The sequence below is a fragment of the Phacochoerus africanus genome, chromosome 9, assembly GCF_016906955.1.
Source record: "Phacochoerus africanus isolate WHEZ1 chromosome 9, ROS_Pafr_v1, whole genome shotgun sequence".
NCBI lineage: Eukaryota > Metazoa > Chordata > Mammalia > Artiodactyla > Suidae > Phacochoerus > Phacochoerus africanus.
Genome location: NC_062552.1, coordinates 24,511,559 through 24,529,693, shown reverse-complemented (window position 1 = coordinate 24,529,693; position 18,135 = coordinate 24,511,559). Strand labels below are relative to the sequence as shown.

Here is an 18,135-nt window from a genome sequence, read left to right as displayed (position 1 = left end):
GCAACACCGGATCCTTAACCCACTGATCGAACCTGCAACCTCATGGATACTAATCAGATTCGTTTCCACTGCACTGCAACGGGAACCCCTCACTTCTTGAAAGATTCATACAAATAGAAGAAACATCAAAGTTAAATTAGTGAGAACAACACAGAACATAATCAGACAAAAACAAAGTCAGTTATTAAATCTAGGAGGAGGAGTTCCTGTTGTGGCTTAGCAGTAAAGAACCCAACTAATATCCATGAGGACGCAGGTTTGATCTCTGTCCTTGCTCAGTGGGTTAAGGATTCGGCATTGCCGTGAGCTGTGGTGTATGCTGGTGGCTACAGCTCCGATCTGACCCCTAGCCTTAGAACTCATATGCGTAGATGAGCCCTAGACAGAAAAAAAAAAAAAAAAAAAGGAAATCCAGGGAAAACAAGAGGTTGTGTAGAAAGTAAGAAGAGTTCACATATGAAAGCATTCGTCATGGAAAAGAAAAAGCTGAAATAACTACAATTACTGTGGAAATAAACTGGGGAAAAGAAGGAACTGGAAGTAAGAAAGAAGGCAATGATTATTAACTATTGCATCAGCCACCGTGTCATGCAACAAACAGTGAGTGGCTGCAGCAGAAAAATCCAACAGGGGTATTAATAAGGCATTGTGTGTAGGGATTTGAAAGTACAGGCCAAAACAATCAACTAAAAATATTGAAAGTGGCCACCTCTGGGAAGGCAGAAATTGAGAAGAGTCGGAGCGGACTACAATAACAGGCTATTTTGTGAGAAATATGGCGCTGCTATCTGACTCTTTAATTTATAAGCAATTGTGCCTCTGATTAAAATAACCACCCAAAATTAAATGATTATGAAAATTTTTGTTTGTTGACAACTGAGTACAACATAGTCACTTTCAGAGTTGACTAGAATGCAAGAATACGCGAAGGAAAACAGGCAGGCATAAATGTGTAACACCAACCCTGAAGAAAAACATGAAAGAGTATGTCGCTACTCACCTATCCGGGTAGATAGATGCATGAATGAAAATCCTCGGAGTTCCCGTCGTGGCTCAGCAGAAATGAATCTGACTAGCATCCATGAGGACACAGGTTCGATTCCTGCCCTCGATCAGTGGGTTAAGGATCGATCCAGCATTGCTGTGAGCTGTGGTGTAGGTTGCAGACACAGCTTGGATCCCCATTGCTGTGGCTATGGCATAGCATAGTCTGGTGGCTGTAGCTCTAATTAGACCCCTAGCCTGGGAACATCCACATGCCATGGGTAAGGCCCTAAAAAGACAAAAGACAAAGAAAGAAAAGAAAAGAAAATTCTCTATCCCAGTTACCTAACTGTGCACCTGGGGAACCAGGCAGGGAGGGAACAGTGCCTGACAAGGGCCCTTGGTTACCCTTTTGCTTCCAGGCATGTGTTGTACAGCTACAGGAGTGCCCCCTGCAGCTGTCTCCAGTCTCTGGCAGGTGCGCCCTGGTACACTCTGCCACCAGTGCTTTCCCTGGGCAGGGCTAAAGTTGTCTTGACCAAGAAGAGCACCGTGTACCGTGTGCCCCAAAACCAGAAGTCAGGAAGGACTGACGGGGGAGAAACAGCTTACCTCCCCAGCTCCACTGCAGAAATCAGTCTGAACTGATGGCGGGAGATCCTGATGCTTGGTTGATCCCGCACCACCTTTTTTTTTTTTTTTTTTTTTTTTGCTTTTTAGGGCTGTACCCGTGGCATATGGAGGTTCCCAGGCTAGGGGTCTAATCGGAGCTGTAGCCACTGGCTTACACCAGAGCCACAGCAACTCAAGATCTGAGCCACGTCTGCAACCCACGTCTGTGACCTACACCACAGCTCACGGCAACGCCAGATAGTTAACCAGATAGATAGAGCAAGGGCAGGGATCGAACCCGCAACCTCATGGTACCTAGTCGGATTCGTTAACCACTGCGCTACGACGGGAACTCCTGGATTCTTTACTCTCTTATCAACTCAGTCCACATATCCCCAGCAGTCATGACACCCCACAGCAGCCTGACCCCTATTCCTGCAAACCCCAAAGCCCTGTCCCCATCCTCCTCCCTGATATCACCCTTCAGCTCTGCTTCATCATGTGAGGGTTACAACTGTTCAGGGGAGATTTCCCCCCAGCCCTGCCCCCAGATTTGGCCCCTGAACACTGGCCCCAGGTGTTCACTGCATCTGCCCCCAGCCCTTTATGCTTTGGTGTGAATCTGTTGTCACACTAGGAGCTGGAGGGCAGAGAGGGGCAGCTTTAAGTGCTACATCAAGGCACTGAAATATACACCTCTCCTCCACTATCCCTTCCCAGACATATGAAATAAAACACAGACCAAATATATTTATTTATTTATTTATTTATTTATATTTTTTGGTATTTCTGTCTTTTCTAGGGTCACACCTGCAGCATGTGGAGGTTTCCAGGCTAGGGGGTCTAATTGGAGCTGTAGCCACCGGCCTATGCCACAGCCACAGCAATGCCAGATCTGAGCCGCGTCTGTGACCTACACCACAGCTCATGGCAACACCGGATCCTTAACCCACTGAGCAAGGGCAGGGATCGAACCAGAAACCTAATGGTTCGTTAACCACTGAGCCACGACGGGAACTCCCTATAAATATATTTAAAGAGCAAGTAAAACATTAAATTATGCAGATATTGCAGACATGAAGTAATGCATACATAATTGCGAGAGGAGGTAACAGGATAGCCTGAGTTTCCAGAAATCTGCTATTAGCCATTTCAGCAGAAGCTACAATGAGGAAACTTATAGATAAAGCTTATTGATAATATATAAAATATATTGTATTATACTATTAAGAAATACTTATTTTTAATATATAAAGCTTATTGATAATATATAGAATATATTATATTATACTATTAAAAAAAATAGAGGTGTTATTAGTGTGGTGCAGCTGCAATGATCTCAAATCTTCTGCAGCATATGGAGGTTTCCAGGCTAGGGGTTGAATCGGAGCTGTTGCTGCCGGCCTACACCACAGCCACAGCAACGCCAGATCTGAGCCGCATCGGTGACCTACACTACTGCTCATGGCAACACCCGATCTTTAACCCACTGAGCAAGGCCAGGGATCAAACCTTCATCTTCATGGATGCTAGTCAGATTTCATTTCTGCTGAGCCACATTGGGAGCCCCTATGTCTCCCTTTTCACAGATGAAGAAAGCGAAGCACCAAGAAGAGAAGTGGTCTATTATAAACTACACTTCAAAAAACAATTTAAAAAAATTTAAACTAAAATAATTCAGGGCACCAGCAGCACAGGGAAGTTTCAGGGCCAGGGACTGAAACCCTGCTACAGTAACAACAATGAGCCACAGCAGTGACTCTAGATTCTTAACCCACTGAGTCAGGAGGGAACTCCCAAAACTAATTTAAAAAATAACAAACCCCTTGCCCTTCCCCCACCCCCACCCCCCCACACACAAGAAAAGTGACAAAAAGGCCAGAACAGGGAGTTGAATTCAAGCCTCCTGGCTACATAATCTAAGCTCCTTCAGGTGAACTGACGGCTCCAGGTTGGAACACTGGTCTCTGGTGTGAAGCCGTTCTAGTTAGCACCTGACTTTGTTGTAGGTCTTCGAGCTCAATGGACTCTGGGGAAAAATAAACCAAAAAAAAACAATAAATGACCAATTGATTGCAGAATATTGCTTTTTATACCCTGAGATGCTCCTTCAGTTGCTTCAAAGTCAGATTCTGCCTTCCTCCGAGGGAAGAAAACACCCCTCCTGTGTCCCCAGCCCTTTCTGGTCTTCTCCACTATCTCCATCCACACTGTCACTTGTCCCAGCTTCCACCCTCCTCCACAAAAGGAACAAACCTTGGCAGGACTAGGGGAAAAGATCCAGGGGTGGAAACCCAAAGCCCTGCCGCCTTACGCCCAGACCCCTCTCCCGACACCATGCCAGGCTTCCTGCCAGACCCACCCTGGATCCGTGTTCCTCCTGGCCTGGGAGTGGACACACACAGGGCCCAGCTCTCGCCTCAGTCCTCAGGCCTCCTCACCTGCACAAGCACCTGCCACGAGGGCCGCTGTCTACTCTGCCGCCCCGCTCCATCTCAGGCCCTGATCTCCACTTACAGCCCAGCCTCCTGCCCACCCCCAGCCCCAAGCCAGCAGCTCCTCACTGGAAAGCCCATCAGGATGCTCAGCGGACAGCAGGCTCCTCTAGAAAAACTAGGCTGCCACAGGCTCTGCCCCTGACCTGACGCTGGAGCAACCTTTGCTTGCAGAGGCCTGACCATGCTCCAACCCTCACTCCCGGCCCAGGCTCTCAGGTGGCCCTTGGCCTTCCCTGCTCCTTCCCGGTCCACTGGCCCCTGGAATCCCAGCTCCAGCCCCAAGTGCTTGGCTGAGGCTGCCCAGGCCTCCTGCCCTGTTCCAGGCAGGGATTCCAGCCAGGACCTGCCCTCACTACTGGTAAGGGATCTGCTTCTCAATGTGGATGAGGGGTTCTTGAGACCCACCTCCCTCCCCCGCCTGAGGCTATACCCGGCCTCTCTGCCACTGCCACTGGGACTGCCACTGCTCCCTTCCACCTCCCACAGGGAGCTCCCCATTTCAACTCCTGTTGCATTTAATATGCACTATTATATTAATATGACACTTAAGATGTCAGCTGTGGAGGAAATCCTATTAAGGCTAGCCACCTGAACGCATAAACATTTTTACTGGACATCAAAAATTTCTTGGAGTTCCCATTATGGCGCAGTGGTTAAGGAATCTGCCTAGGAACCATGAGGTTGCGGGTTCGGTCCCTGCCCTTGCTCAGTGGGTTAAGGATCCGGTGTTGCCGTGAGCTGTGGTGTAGGTCACAGATGCGGCTCGGATCCCACGTTGCTGTGGCTCTGGGGTAGGCTGATGGCTACAGCTCCGATTAGACCCCAAGCCTGGGAACCTCCATATGCTGCAGGAGCAGCCCAAGAAATAGCAAAAAAAGACCAAAAAAAAAAATTCTTAAGTGATTTTGAGAAACTGGCACATAATTTTCACGCTGTTTTCCCAGGAAATGTCCCAATGACTTACAAGACAACAATGTCTGCCTCAAGGAAACCAGAACTGAGGTTCGCATTACGAGGTGGGGGCGGGGAGGTGCCCTGGGTGAAAGCCAGAGCACTGGAAACCTGCCCAGCCCCTGCTCTGGCTGTGACGTGGACAGAGCCCCTGGCTATGGGGCCAGGTCGCTAATGGTCCCTGTCTGCCCAGGCTGAGGGGCGACTGATAAGGAAATGAGGTTCACTGAGGAGAAACCATCCCCCAACCATAAGGGGGACACAGAAGCCATGGAATCAACAGGAGGACCCGGGTTCCTGCACACCCCACCCCCTCACGGTCACTCGATCTGCCTTTTCTCTTGGCCCCACACAAAGCTCTGCTTCTCTTTTCCTCCCCCATCCACTAACCTAATTATGGGGAAATCGGTTTGACCATCCCCGGGGTCTACAGAGCAGTGGCCAGCACGAGGAAGGGAATTGGCTCTGGGAAGGCAGGGTGAGGCCACAGGGCAGACCCCGTGTCCTTGCTCCAAAGAGCCCCTGGACTGTGTCCAGGAAAAACACCTGGAAGTAAGATAAAATCAGTGATGACAGGCCTGCCTTTTGTGGCACAGCAGAAACACATCTGACTAGCATCCACGAGGATGTGGATTAGATCCCTGGCCTCACTCAGTGGGTCAGGGGTCCAGCGTTCCTGTGAGCTGTGGTGTAGGTCAAAAACACGGTTCAGATCCTGTGTTGCTGGGGCTGTGGTGTAGGCTGACAGCTGCAGCTCAGATTTGGCCCCTAGCCTGGGAAACTTCACATACTGCAGGCGAGGCCCTTAAAAAAGGGGCGGGGAGTTCCCGTCGTGGCGCAGTGGTTAACGAATCCGACTAGGAAATTCCATGAGGTTGCGGGTTCGATCCCTGCCCTTGCTCAGTGGGTTAATGATCCGGCGCTGCCGTGAGCTGTGGTGTAGGTTGCAGACGAGGCTCAGATCCTGTGTTGCTGTGGCTCTGGCATAGGCCAGCGGCTACAGCTCCGATTCAACCCCTAGCCTGGGAACCTCCATATGCCGCGGGAGCAGCCCAAGAAATGGCAAAAAAAAAAAAAAAAAAAACACCAGTTCAGTGACGGCAGTGCCAGAGGATCGGCTGCTTAGCCAATGATCAAGCAGTACCAGCTCACCAACCCTCCACATCGTGTGCAAGGAAACCCCAGCAAGAGTGGGACGACGTGATGGGAACTTGAGGAGGGTGCAGGCCGGGAGCAACTCAGAGGGAAAAACACTCTGGAGCCAGTTCAGAGGAGAAATTTGAGAGACGGTGAAACACCGCTGTTAAAAGTGGAGCCTCGCAAGGGAACATCACAGGCATGATTCTGGCACTACCAGCTGATCCCCACTTTGGGATTGTGGTTCTTTTTTTTTTTTTAGGGCCATATCAGCAGCATATGGAAGTTCCCAGGCTAGGGGTCCTGCAGCTATTGGAGCTGCAGCTGCCGGCCACACCAGATCCGAGCTGCATCTGTGACCTACACCTCAGCTCACAGCAATGATGGATCCTTAACTCACTAAGCAGGACCAGGGATCGAACTCAAGTCCTCATGGATACTAGTTGGGTTACCACGGAGCCACAACAGGAACTCCCTGGGCCTCGTGGTTCTTTTATTTGTATTCTCCATAATAGCTAGAAAACTGGGGGAGAACTATGCAGACTGGAAGTGATGAGGCCATCGCCTTTCCTCTGAATTCCTCCAGTTTTTAACACTGCTCTACCAGGTCAGAGACATTTCGGGTTCCCTCTGGATCAATCCAGAACCACCCAGATCCCTCCAACCAGCACATGAGCTAATACAGCCCCCCTAGAAGAGCCCTGGTGAGCCTGAGGGTGGAGACGAGATGAGAACCAAACACAACCCTCACTGTCGCCCAGGCTCACCCAGAGAGAGAAGAGGCCATGCCGGACACCGAGGGCCCCAGCCCAGTGCTGGCTTTGGGCAGAGTCAAGAGGCGAGAACAGATGTAGCTCCCATCCCCCTCACAAACTCCTCAATGTCCAGCTCCTGGTACAGAGGCTTGTCACCCTGTCGTATATGTGCAGAGGGACATGTGGGGGTCCCTACATCCCGGCACCCCCTCCCGTGCCTACCCCCTGCCCAGATTTCTCACCTCGGTGCCTCAAAGCTAATGGGGTCATCTTCGTGTAAGAACAGAACCAGGTCACGATGAAAATAACTAGAGCCAGAGCACCCAAAATGATCCACCATCGATGCTGGCGCCCTGGAGCCTTTCCTGCAAAAAGGGCTTCTTATAACCCCAGCACCCCAGAGCCACAGGCCTGCTCTCCTCCCCCTGAGCCTGGCCTCTGGCCCTCCCAGGGGCAGAACCCCCTCCAGCATCCCCCAGGCTCACCGCAGGGCACGGCGTGGACACTGTGATTCCCGCCATGTTCCACGTGGCACGAGAAACTCTGCACCTCTCCTTGGGGGACCCTTAGGGTCACCCTGGCCCAGTAGGTCCCATTCCCATCACGCAGGACACCCCCAGACTGCTGGGTGTCCGGGCTCACAGCTTTCTCATTGTGATACCAGGCCACTGAGATATTCTGGGGAGAGAAGCCGGTGGCCTGGCATGTGAGGTTGTCTGTGCCCTCCAAGGCCTGAGTGCAGGTCACCGTCACTGCTGGGGGCACTGAGGGAGCAAACACAGAGCCAGTCAGGTCTGGGACCCAGCCCTGCTCCCCACTGGGGGGGACCAAGAGGCCAGGGCTGCCCCTCCCCACCCTCCCCCGCTGGCTGAGCCTTCATGCACCCCAACCTTCCCCAAGTCCGCTCTGGGCCCCGAGGCCCCATTCCTTTGGAGGCAAAGGGGGAGGGATGCGCCCGCCCCCTCCTGGGTCCACCTGCTGATGCTGAGGAGGGGGTGTGAGGGGTGGGCTCCTGTGACAGGCAGGCTGGGAGCCAGGGGGCCCGTCCCCCACTCGAGAAGCTTCCTCTCCTGCCTGCCACCCATCTTCCCTGGGACGCTTTTCTGTCAGAGGGTCCACTGCTCCCCTGGACTCTTGTCATGGGGGTGGTTCATCCCCCCCCCCCCCCCGCCTCCGCCAGCTTTTTCTGCGGAGGACTGACCAGAAGAGCAAGTCGCGGTACAAAGCGCCAACGGAACACAGATGCAGCCCAGAGTTCGGGGAGCTCCCCACGGGCAGGGCCGGGGCGGGGAGGCTCTTGGGGTCTGGGGGAGAGGAAGGTCCCTGGCCCAGGCCCGGTACCTGTCCTCTCTGTGAAGCTGGTCCAGGATTTCAGATAGCCCTGCAGTTTTGCACAAAGCTCTCCCCGCACGTGGGCCCAATATTGTCTGCTTAGCTCGTCCATGTCCCACGTCTTCTCCATTTCCAGGGCCAAGGTCTGAGCCGAGGCCTGGGGCACGGTGCATCCGTGGGTCTCCCGGCCGCAGGAGAAGAGGAGCTCCCCATCGTAGTAGAGACGCCTGACGCCCCTGGGGTGGCTGTCTTCTCCCATCTCACAGCTCACAATTTCCTGGAGGGAATGCAAGCCTGCCCCCCGGGCCGGCAGTGACTCCTCCAGTCCCCAGGTCCCTCTGTCTCCTCCCGCCAAGTGAGAAACTCCAGCCAGCGTGCCTGCTCCCTGCTCCCCTCCCTGTCTTCCCTGTGCTGCTGAGTCAAGGCCACTTCCATGCTCAGCTCACAGACCCCCTTCCTCACCCATCCCCCCCCACCCACCCCAGGAATCCAGTGGAAAGGGACAGGTGACTCTGGGCCACAGACTCTCCTGGGAAATGCCTCCCGGCTCCCTCGACCCCTCCCCACTCCTCTCACCTCCTTTCTCCTTCTGCAGGCCCAGGATTTCTCCAAGACACTTCCTGAGGTCCTCTCCTTTCTCTTTCAAGTCCTTGGTCTCTTTAAGCCATGTCTCAGTGCTCAGGTTTTTTGCCCACAGTCCCTGGGGCTCAACTATGCCTCTTTTACAGTCACGGCGCAGGAAGGCCTGGCCATCCAAGCGTCCCTCAGCAAAAAAGGTCGGCTGCACAGATCCATCTTGGGCCATCACCGTGAAGTTGTACCAAAGATTGTGCTGTGCTGGGGAAGGAGGAACCACAGATGAAACTGTTTTCTGGAAACATGCGTGCATCAAATGTTTAACAGAAAAGTTCTGGGGTCCTGACCTTCTGCAGGCCTTAAGGATGCAGATCATGCATGTGTACAAGGGGCCAGAAGGAGGATTTCCAATACAGGGGGCAAAAGGGAAAAGAGGAAGGAAGGAGAGGGGAAATGAGCAGTGGAGGGCGGGATGGAGATCGGCAAGCAGAGGACAAGTGCCAGGCAGGAGGGGAAGGGGGAGAGGCTGGCTTGCAGGGGGCATGGGAGAGGCAGGAAGACCAGGCTGAGTGGAGGTGGAGTCAGAGGGGGCAGGGGCCAGGTCAGGCCCAGGAGCAGAGGAATCTCTGGTCTGAGGTGGGTCGGGTGAGATGGAGAGGGAAGCCTGCTGCCTGGGGTGCAGGCTCAGCACAGACACGGTGGGCTCAGGGAGGGTGAGATGTGAGGCCAAGGGGCCTGATAGTCTGGGTGGTCAAGAGGTGGGAGCAGAGCAAGGTGCCACTGAGGGAGATGCCGAGGGACCAGCGCAAGGAGAGTCTGGCACCTGTGGGTTGGAGAGAGGAGGCCTCAAGAGGGTGAGCTCAAGGGTGCAGGAGGGCGGAAGGGGCAGCGCTGGGGGAAAGGCCCACATTGAATGAGGACCCAGAGCAGGTGCCTGCAGTGGGGTGGAGTTAGGAGGATGGGTGCCAAGAACAGAGGGGCTGTGCACTGTACTCAAGGCCCAATCGTGTTAGCTCCAGGGCCCCCACCCCATGATGAAGAAAGAGTAGCGGGGATGGAGGGACATCCCCTTGGGCCAAAGTCACCCCTGGAAATGTAAGGTTAGTGAAAGCTGGGAGGAGGTCAGAGCCTTACAGGTGACAGAACTCACAGGTAAAGAGCCATGAGGGGAAGAGGAGGGGACCTGCAGTGGGGAAGAAGAAGAGGTTGAGGATACCTTAATCAGAGAAGAGCAGAGAGAAGGGAACAGCAGGGAGGACAAATTCTGACCACAAGAGATGGCAGGGGAAAGAAATCAAAGATGACACAAATAGATGGAAAGACATACCATGCTCTTGGATTGGAAGAGTTAATATTATAAAAACGACTATACTACCCAAGGCAATCTACAGATTCAATGCAATCCCTATCAAATTACCAAGGACATTTTTCACAGAACTTGAACAAAATATTTTCAAGTTTGTTTGGACAAACAAAAGACCCAGAATAGCCAAAGACATCCTGAAAAAGAAAAATGGAGCTGGAGGCATCAGGTTCCCTAACTTCAGACTATACTACAAAGCAACAATCATCAAAACCATATGGTACTGGCACAAAGACAGAAATATAGATCAGTGGAACAGGATAGAAAGCCCAGAATTCAACCCACGCACCTACAGCCAACTAATCTATGACAAAGGAGGCAAGAATATTCAATGGAGAAAAGACAGCTTGTTCAATAAGTGGTGCTGGGAAAACTGGACAGCCACATGTACAAGAATGAAATGAGAACACTCCCTAACACCATACACAAAAATAAACTCAAAATGGATTAAAGACCTAGATATAAGACCAGACACTATCACACTCTTCGAGGAAAACATAGGCCAAACAATCTCTGACATAAACGACAGCAACATCTTCTCAGATCCACCTCTTAGAGTAATGACAGTAAACACAAAAATAAACAAATGGGACCTAATTAAACTTAAAAGTTTCTGCACAGCAAAGGAAACCCTAAACAAAATGAAAAGACAACCCACAGAATGGGACACAGCCTTTGCAAATGAATCGACTGACAAGGGATTAATCTCCAAAATTTATAAACACCTTCTGCAGCTCCATACCAAAAAAACAAACAACCCCATCCAAAAATGGGCAGAAGATCTAAACAGACAATTCTCCAAAGAAGACATACAGATGGCCAAAAAACACATGAAAAGGTGTTCAACATCACTCATTATTAGAGAAATGCAAATCAAAACCACTGTGAGGTACCACCTTACACCAGCCAAAATGGCCATCATCAACAAGTCTATAAACAATAAGTGCTGGAGAGGGTGTGGAGAAAAGGGAACCCTATTACACAGTTGGTGGGAATGTAAATGGGTGCAACCACTGTGGAAAACAGTTTGGAGAGTCCTCAGAAAACTAAACATAGAACTACCCTTTGATCCAGCAATCCCACTCCTGGCCATCTATCCAGAGAAAACCATGACTCACAAAGACACATTTACTCTGATGTTCATCGCAGCACTTTTTCAATAGCCAAGACACAGAAACAACCTAAATGCCGATCAACAGAGAAGTGGATCAAGAAGATGTGGTACATGTACACAATGGAATCTTACTCAGCCATTAAAAGGAACTAAATACTGGGATTTTTAGCCACATGGATGGACCTAGAAATTATCATGCTAAGTGAAGTCAGCCATACAATGAGACACCAACATCAAATGCTTTCACTGACATGTGGAATCTGAAAAAAGGACAGACTGAACTTCTTTGCAGAACAGATACTGACTCACAGACTTTGAAAAACTTATGGTCTCCAAAGGAGATAGTTTGTGGGGAGCGGTGCTGGGGTTGTAGGTTGGAAATCCTATAAAATTGGATTGTGATGATTTTTGTACAACTATAAATGTAATAAATTAATTGAGTAATAAAAAATTTTAAAAATATACCATTACAAAATAAAAAATAAAACTTGTGAGAGAAAAAAAGAAATAAAACATAAAATTATAAAAAAAAAAAAAAAGGGAGTTCCCATCGTGGCGCAGTGGTTAACGAATCCGACTAGGAACCATGAGGTTGCGGGTTCAGTCCCTGCCCTTGCTCAGTGGGTTAACGATCTGGCGTTGCCATGAGCTGTGGTGTAGGTTGCAGACGCGGCTAGGATCCTGCGTTGCTGTGGCTCTGGCGTAGGCCGGTGGCTACAGCTCCGATTCGACCCCTAGCCTGGGAACCTCCATATGCCGAGGGAGCGGCCCAAAGAAATAGCAAAAAGACAAAAAAAAAAAAAAGAGAGAAATGGCAGGGGAGGAGACAGAAGAGAATCAGGTGTGGGAACTGGGCACAGAAGAAAGTTAGCCTTGACATTAGTGGGGGAGGGGAGAGTTGAGGAGAAGGTAGAGAAAGGAAACCACAGAAATCACAGGAAGAATCCTTTTCCCCCAACATCATCACCCTCTAACTTCTGTCAAGCAAAGTAAGCAATAAACAATCTATAATAAGACTAGAAGCAAATCTATAATAAGACTAGAAGCAAAGGACTAGCCCAGAAGCCAGATTACTCTGAGAAGCTGCTCCAGAGAAGGAAGGTTTTCAGCACAATTTTATAACTTATCAGAACAAAAAACATTAAACAAGTCAGGGGTACATTTCTTCAAGTTTCAAAAAAAAAAAAAAAAACAGACCAGCACATACAGTATGGCCTTGGCACCTGGGAAGGGAGGCATCATCGTAGGGAGGCATCATCGTAGGTGTGCCAGCACTGGTGTCCCAGGAAGAGGGACATTTAGCCTTTGCTTTTAATATGGACAATCTTTTTTTTTTTTTTTGAGAGTTACACAAATAGTATATTTCCCCCAGCTTCTCTCTCTCTTTTTTTTGTCTTTTCTAGGGCCACACCCGAGGTATACGGAGGTTCTCAGGTTAGGGGTTGAATCAGAGCTGTGGCCGCCAGCCTACACCACAGCCACAGCCACACCAGATCTGAGCTGCGTCTGCGAACTACACAACAGCTCACGACAACACTGGATCGTTAACCCCCTGAGCAGGGCCAGGAATCAAACCCTCAACCTAACGGGTCCTAGTCAGATTCGTTAACCACTGTGCAACGACAGGAACTCCTCTTCCAACTTCTCTTGCTAACATCTTATAGAGCCATAGTACATCTATCCAGACCAGGAAATTAATGCTACTAAACTACTGCTGACTACACTACAGACATTGCTTGCACTTTTCCAGTTTTTCACAAGTGTCCTCGAGGAAGATGGCTATTTCATCTTTATTTTTAACACGGACATTCTTTATTTCTGGTCAATGTGCCCTTGCCTTTAAAAAAGCAGATGTAGGAGTTCCCGTCGTGGCGCAGTGGTTAACGAACCCGACTAGGAACCATGAGGTTGCAGGTTCGGTCCCTGCCCTTGCTCAGTGGGTTAAGGATCCGGCGTTGCCGTGAGCTGTGGTGTAGGTTGCAGACGCGGCTCTAATCCTGCGTTGCTGTGGCTCTGGCGTAGGCCGGTGGCTACAGCTCCGATTCGACCCCTAGCCTGGGAACCTCCATATGCCGAGGGAGCGGCCCAAGAAATAGCTAAAAAGACAAAAAATAAAAAAAAAAATTTAAAAAAAATAAAAAAGGGATAAAAAAATTAAAAAAAAAGCAGATGTACAATGTATGTTTAATAGCCCACAAACAGGCTATTTTAGTGAGCATAAAATTCAAGGTAATTGTAAGTCAACTATTATAGAAAGAAATAAAAATCTTAAAAATTTCAAGGTAACTCAGGTATAAGCCAGAACAATTTCCCTATGTGTAAAAAAATATTTTTGCGGCTTCCCTCAATGAAAAGTGCCCACAATAGAAGGAAGTTCGGTTCAGGTTTGGGCCCCTCTTATCACTCCTGATCACTAGAAAAGGACACCTAACTCCAAGGACTGAGGCCCCTTGAGCTTTGCCCTCCTGGAAGCTCCGGTTTTCAGCATCCATAAATAGGAAGAGGGCAGAACTAAGAACAGGAGAGGACAGAGCTAAGGGCAGCCCACAAACTGGCACGAAGTGGCGGCCTCAGCCTCAGACCTCAAAGAGCCCCCGAATGTCTTTGACACGAGCACCTCAGGGGGGAGTCCTCGCACCCAAGGGAGGAGGACCGCGAGGTCAGAGAATGGCGAAGTCTGAAGAAGAGCGAATGGGGAGGGTAGGTGCCGTACGGAAAGTAAAGGTTGGGAGTCGGGGGAAAAAGAAAAAAAAGCGAGATTGAGCCTTGGTGGCAACCGCAGCGTGCGGTCCTCTCCCCACTTTACCCAGCCCCGGCCCCAACTCCCGACCACCGCCGCACCGCAAATGAGATGCCTCCCCCCCCCCGACACTCGCCGATCCCACCTGCACCCCTAAACCGCCCCAAGCTCCCCGGTGAAGACCTCAATGAACCCCACTCACCAACGACGGTATTCGGGACAACGCCTGCCAGAAACGACAGGCAAAGGCGCAGTCCCGGGAACCAAACTTTATCCATGGCCCAGAGCTACCGGACAGAACCGCAAGCCACCTTCAACTTCGGGATTTTCTTTCAATCATCCCAAATGGGACACTCGCTCCGCCCCAGCCGAGCCCGCCTCTCAGGAGGAGGAGGAGCTGCTCAGCGAGGGAGGGGCGGGGCCTCCGAGTGTCTGCAGAAAAGCCGCTCCTAATAACCAATTAGCCGCCTGCGATTTAGGATCCCGGCGAAAGGCGGACGCAGGGCTAAGCGTAAACAAACGCCGAAGGGACAGACTCCGAGCCCCCACCTCAGAGGCACCCAGATCCTGGCCCCCCTTCCCTGCAAAGAAGAGCTCCCCACCCCCAGTCCCCGCCACCGCCCGCTGCAGCCGGGGCAGTTTTAGAGGCGCCCCATTCTTAGGGCCTTTCTTGTTCTCTTCCTTCAGGCACAACTTCGGTTCCACATGCTCTCTCTCCACTTTGCCCATCAGTTACTGGCAAAAGTCCACGGAGACCAGATTTGCAGACCCCTTTTGCAGATTCAGCCACCTCTGCTACCACAGTCCAAACTCTCCTAGAGGTTTCCTATATTATAATCTCCTCCTCCTCCCCAAACTCCGAGACCTTGATGGGTCTCTGGGTCTCTAGTCCTGAGAGATTATACCAAAACCCTCCTGTGTTCTTTAAAAGGGTGAATTATGTGATGGCTGAACTGTACCTCAATCATAATAAAATAGCAATAATCCAAAAAAAAAAAAAAATTTAAGGAGTTCCCGTTGTGGTGCAGCAGAAATGAATCCGACTACGAACCATCGAACCATGAGGTTGTGGATTCCTTCCCTGGCCTTGCTCAGTGGGTTAAGGATCTGGCGTTGCCATGAGCTGTGGTGTAGGTCAAAGACCCGGCTTGGATCCTGCATTGCTGGGGCTGTGGTGTAGGCTGGCGGCTACAGCTCAGATTAGACCCCTAGCCTGGGAACCTCCATATGCCATGGGTGTGCAGCCCTAAAAAGGACCAAAAATAGGAGTTCCCGTCGTGGCGCAGTGGTTAGCGAATCCGACTAGGAACCATGAGGTTGCGGGTTCGGTCCCTGCCCTTGCTCAGTGGGTTAACGATCTGGCGTTGCCGTGAGCTGTGGTGTAGGTTGCAGACGCGGCTCGGATCCCGCGTTGCTGTGGCTCTGGCGTAGGCCGGTGGCTGCACCTCTGATTCGACCCCTAGCCTGGGAACCTCCATATGCCGAGGGAGTGGCCCAAAGAAATAGCAAAAAGACAAAAAAAAAAAGTTGTACTCTGCTTCTCATTACTAACCATTCACTAATGTCCTTATCCACTACTTTTCCTGTGGATGGAAATGACATGCCTCAGAAAGTTTTAGCCATTTCTTAGATTTGACATCCATTTTTATTAATTAACTACTTTGACCATTACAATTTATTTAGAGGTCAGGGCCTGTTCCATTCTCAGAGAGATTCTTTTCTTTCGTTTTTTTTAAGAACATATTTTTTAAGACTTTTATATTTTTGTTTTATATTGGAGTATAATCTATTCTTTTTCAGATTCTTTTCCCAGAAAGCTTCTTTTCATTGCAAAAGTTTCCCAGGGTAGTGAAAATAGAGAGAGGCAGATGGAACGCAGCTCTCTTGAAGCTGGACCCAAACTCTTTCCTCCTTCAAAAACTTGCTAGGTGTGACAGCTCCTGAAAACTGTCTCATTCAAGTCACCCCTTTCCCTCCCCCCCAAAAAAGACCTTTAGGGGTGCAACGGTGGCTTAGTTAGGGATCCAGCCTTTTGGCATAGGCTGGATCCCAGGACCCTGACCCCTGGCCCATGGCGGCAAAACTTCCTTAGGCAAACCCCCCCGCCGGGGGTGGTACCGACTTGTCATACTAATAGTAATATGCTAGGATCATCCCACAGCGCTGAGAGATGATTGCAATGACAGATAAAGCCAGCTACTCTTCGCGAGAAGTAGGAGAGGCTTCGATGGTCCAGGACTCCAGTTTTGGAGTGCTCTCCTGAATCTAGGCGGGGCTGCCCCTGCCCCATCAAGCCTCACAGCAAGTCTTTTGCAAAAAACCTCGCAGCTTCCAGCCTCCTCTGCTCTGCCCCGTAAACTACTTTTTCTCCCTCCACTCTTTCTTTTGTACTCCTGGACTCACCGGCATAGTGGCGTCTTTGTCTCCGCAGACCCCTGGCACAACTCGGTCCGGAAAGGAAAACCGAAACCTCCTACCTCTCTCCCACTCTTGCCTTAACCCAGGGCGGAGCTTCACTAACGCTCAGAAAATCACCCGCCCTCCAAACTCTGGCCTAAAGGAAATCAATGTTGCGCGTGGATTTAAAACAGAACTACGGTGCTATTGGCTGGCCGGGAGGGAAGTGAGCTGCGTGTAGGTTTCTGGTTCTCAAACTGCCGGACATTAACATCTGTCTGCGGACTGTGAGAATGCAGACCTCCCCAGGTCCGCGGAAATTCTGAATCCGTAGGTCTGAAGGGAGATCAAGAATCAGACTTATTTTACTCATCTGGATTGTTCCAAGGCCCGTGAGTAGGGAAATGCTTCTTCCAGTCCCTCCCCCACGGATCCCACCCTTGGACTCTTGGATCCAAGTACACTTTTAAAGCTACGAGTTGCCCCCTGGAAGGAAAACGCCCGCCACAGACTTGGTCCGCCCAGAAGAAAAACTGAGACTAAGGATTCAGGATTCAAAACCCGCCGAGATTCTGCCGCGTTCAGGGAGGAAACTTCTTTAGATCCAAAGTGACTTCCTGAGATAAGACGACAGCAGAACCAAAAATAAATAAAATAAGACGACAGCAGAGTCCGCGGTTTACATACACGCCCTGGTGAGCGCTGATTTTAGTAATCATATCTGACAGGGGGGTGAGTCACGTTCAAATACAAGGGAGACAAGCTGTAAAGGAGAGAGTGGGAAAATGAGAGCGGGAACAGAGAAAGGGGTGAAGAAAAGAAAAGAGAAGAAAAAGGAAGAAAAATGCTCCAGGGAAATACGTTTTTAAAGATGTAATTTTATGGTTTCTAACTTTATTCTTTATCTAGTTCTGTCATTTATTAAAATTTTGCCATAGCTGTTTGATCACCCTCTGAATACAGAAATAGACAGCTAGTATTATTACTGGACCACTTGAGAGTAAGTTGCAAACATCAGGACCCCTTAACTCCAAGCATGCAGGGTGCAGCTCTTAGCAACAAGAACAAGATGTTTTGTTTACCTTACAAAAGTACAAATTCCAAAGAAAATAATATTTTTAAAACCAACTTAAATACAATGCAGCTATTCGAAATGCACAGCTGTTTGAGTTTTGGCAATTTACATGCTCATGTCACCATTACCACAATGAAGATGTAGTGGTTAAAAAAAAATATGATAGAACATTTCCACTCTCCCCAAAGAAAAAGCTTTGTGACATAATTCCATGCAGCCAATATAAGGAACAAAATAGATTTTAATGTATTGATATGAAAAGATATGCCCTACACACTTTTTTCCTTTTTTTCCTTCCTTTTTTTTATTTTTTATTTTTTTATTGGCAGAGGCCAGGGATCAGATCCCACCTAACCCTCAGCAGCAACTTCACATCCTTTAACCCACTGCGTTTTCCGGCGCCGCAGAGGCACCACCAATCCCGTTGGGCCACAGTGGGAACTCCTTAAGCTTTTGCAAAAGCTAAAAAACATACTGAAATTTCAATGCCACTAATACCATTACAAAAGACATATTTTAAATACAGGAAAACCTGGAAGATTGCTGTCCAAAGTTTTAACAGTGTCTCTAGGGAGTGAGAGAACTTGGTGGCTTACAATTA

General features: G+C 49.8%; 1 protein-coding gene across 2 annotated transcripts; it reads right to left on the bottom strand.

Moving 5' to 3' along the window:
- Positions 1 to 3,449: 3,449 nt before the first annotated feature.
- On the bottom strand, positions 3,450 to 16,584 carry LOC125136334 (MHC class I polypeptide-related sequence B-like). 2 transcript variants are annotated; one of them, XM_047797075.1, is made up of 6 exons: positions 16,466 to 16,584; positions 8,846 to 9,101; positions 8,279 to 8,563; positions 7,423 to 7,701; positions 7,180 to 7,302; positions 3,450 to 3,625 (listed from the first exon to the last, which is right to left on the bottom strand). In XM_047797075.1, exons 1-6 carry the CDS (start codon positions 16,469 to 16,471, stop codon positions 3,516 to 3,518), a joined length of 1,059 nt encoding a protein of 352 aa, XP_047653031.1. In that variant the 5' UTR covers positions 16,472 to 16,584; the 3' UTR covers positions 3,450 to 3,515. The 2 variants fall into 2 exon arrangements, with proteins under 2 accessions (XP_047653031.1, XP_047653030.1); XM_047797074.1 differs by lacking the exon at positions 16,466 to 16,584 and adding an exon at positions 14,265 to 14,401 and having other exon boundaries at positions 8,846 to 9,106.
- Between the last annotated feature and the right edge of the window lie 1,551 nt (positions 16,585 to 18,135).

Excerpts from the sequence above, each read along its gene's own strand:
- LOC125136334 (XM_047797074.1), bottom strand. The coding sequence starts at position 14,340 with ATGGATAAAGTTTGGTTCCCGGGACTGCGCCTTTGCCTGTCGTTTCTG. Across the intron at positions 8,564-8,845 it reads CCTGCAGAAGGAGAAAGGAG|GCTTGCATTCCCTCCAGGAA; the intron begins GTGAGAGGAGTG and ends CCCGGGGGGCAG. Across the intron at positions 3,626-7,179 it reads ATTAGCTTTGAGGCACCGAG|AGTCCATTGAGCTCGAAGAC; the intron begins GTGAGAAATCTG and ends ATTTTTCCCCAG.